Here is an 860-nt window from a genome sequence, read left to right as displayed (position 1 = left end):
AAAGTTGAAAAAGTGAAAAAGCATAATAGGACCCCTTTAATGCCATTATAATGTTGTTTTATCTAATTTCTGTGTTGTTAGTTTGCTCTCTTGGCGAATTTTTTTAAAGAGGAGGAACCAAATTCTAGCCATAAAATGATCAAGGTGACACCGGCATATCCCAGAGTCAAAGCTTCAAACAAGCAGCTGAGAGCCACTGTAGGAGACAAGGTACAAAATCACAGACAATATTAGTGATAATTATCATGTTTGGCTGATTAACTAATTTTGAAAGATTATACGTTTTATCTAGTTTCGAAGTTCCTTGTACCTGTTAATGGAGACTCTGAATGCTACTACACCTCATTATGTGCGCTGTATTAAACCCAATGAGGAGAAACTGCCATTTGAGTAAGTGACAAAAAGCCAGAATTATTTTATTTGTGTCTTTTTGTGAACAGTGTATTTATTTGTGTGTGTTGCGTGTGTGTTTGCTCAGGTACGACTCAAAGCGTGTGGTGCAGCAGCTGAGGGCCTGTGGTGTGCTGGAGACCATCCGTATCAGTGCCCAGAGTTACCCGTCCAGGTGATCGAAACTCTCCGTGCACCAACAACACATCACTATGTGGCCTTTTTAACATCATTTTGAACAGTTCTGTGAAGGCTCTGTGACTTTCATACAGATATCACATGACTGAATGACACAAAACTATAAAGAAATATACAGGAAGGCATATCTATAGTGAATTATGTGTGAAGGATATTAGTGTGTCTGTTAACTAAAACAAAAATTTGTCAAATTTAGTTGAAATAAATCTTAAATAAAATATACAAATTAAAAGAAGTTAGAAACCTTATGACAATTTTAAATGTTGCCTTGG

The 860-nt window shown here is 36.4% G+C and overlaps 1 protein-coding gene across 1 annotated transcript; it reads left to right on the top strand.

The window, feature by feature from the left end:
• The first annotated feature begins 85 nt into the window (after window positions 1–85).
• LOC107580956 (unconventional myosin-Vc-like) lies at window positions 86–569 on the top strand. Its single transcript, XM_016266563.1, has 3 exons — window positions 86–210; window positions 293–390; window positions 479–569. The coding sequence occupies exons 1-3, from the start codon at window positions 136–138 to the stop codon at window positions 567–569; spliced, it is 264 nt and encodes an 87-aa protein (XP_016122049.1). The 5' UTR covers window positions 86–135.
• Window positions 570–860: the final 291 nt, after the last annotated feature.

Source organism: Sinocyclocheilus grahami, unplaced genomic scaffold (genome assembly GCF_001515645.1).
Source record: "Sinocyclocheilus grahami isolate Dianchi unplaced genomic scaffold, SAMN03320097.WGS_v1.1 scaffold55403.1, whole genome shotgun sequence".
Classification (NCBI taxonomy): Eukaryota; Metazoa; Chordata; class Actinopteri; order Cypriniformes; family Cyprinidae; genus Sinocyclocheilus; species Sinocyclocheilus grahami.
The sequence above is the reverse complement of the archived record's forward strand: the minus strand, read 5'-3'. Positions and strand labels throughout refer to the sequence as shown.

Coding starts and splice junctions, on each gene's coding strand:
- LOC107580956 (XM_016266563.1), top strand. CDS start 136: ATGATCAAGGTGACACCGGCATATCCCAGAGTCAAAGCTTCAAACAAG. Junction 211..292: donor GAGCCACTGTAGGAGACAAG/GTACAAAATCAC, acceptor CGTTTTATCTAG/TTTCGAAGTTCCTTGTACCT. Junction 391..478: donor GAGGAGAAACTGCCATTTGA/GTAAGTGACAAA, acceptor GTGTTTGCTCAG/GTACGACTCAAAGCGTGTGG.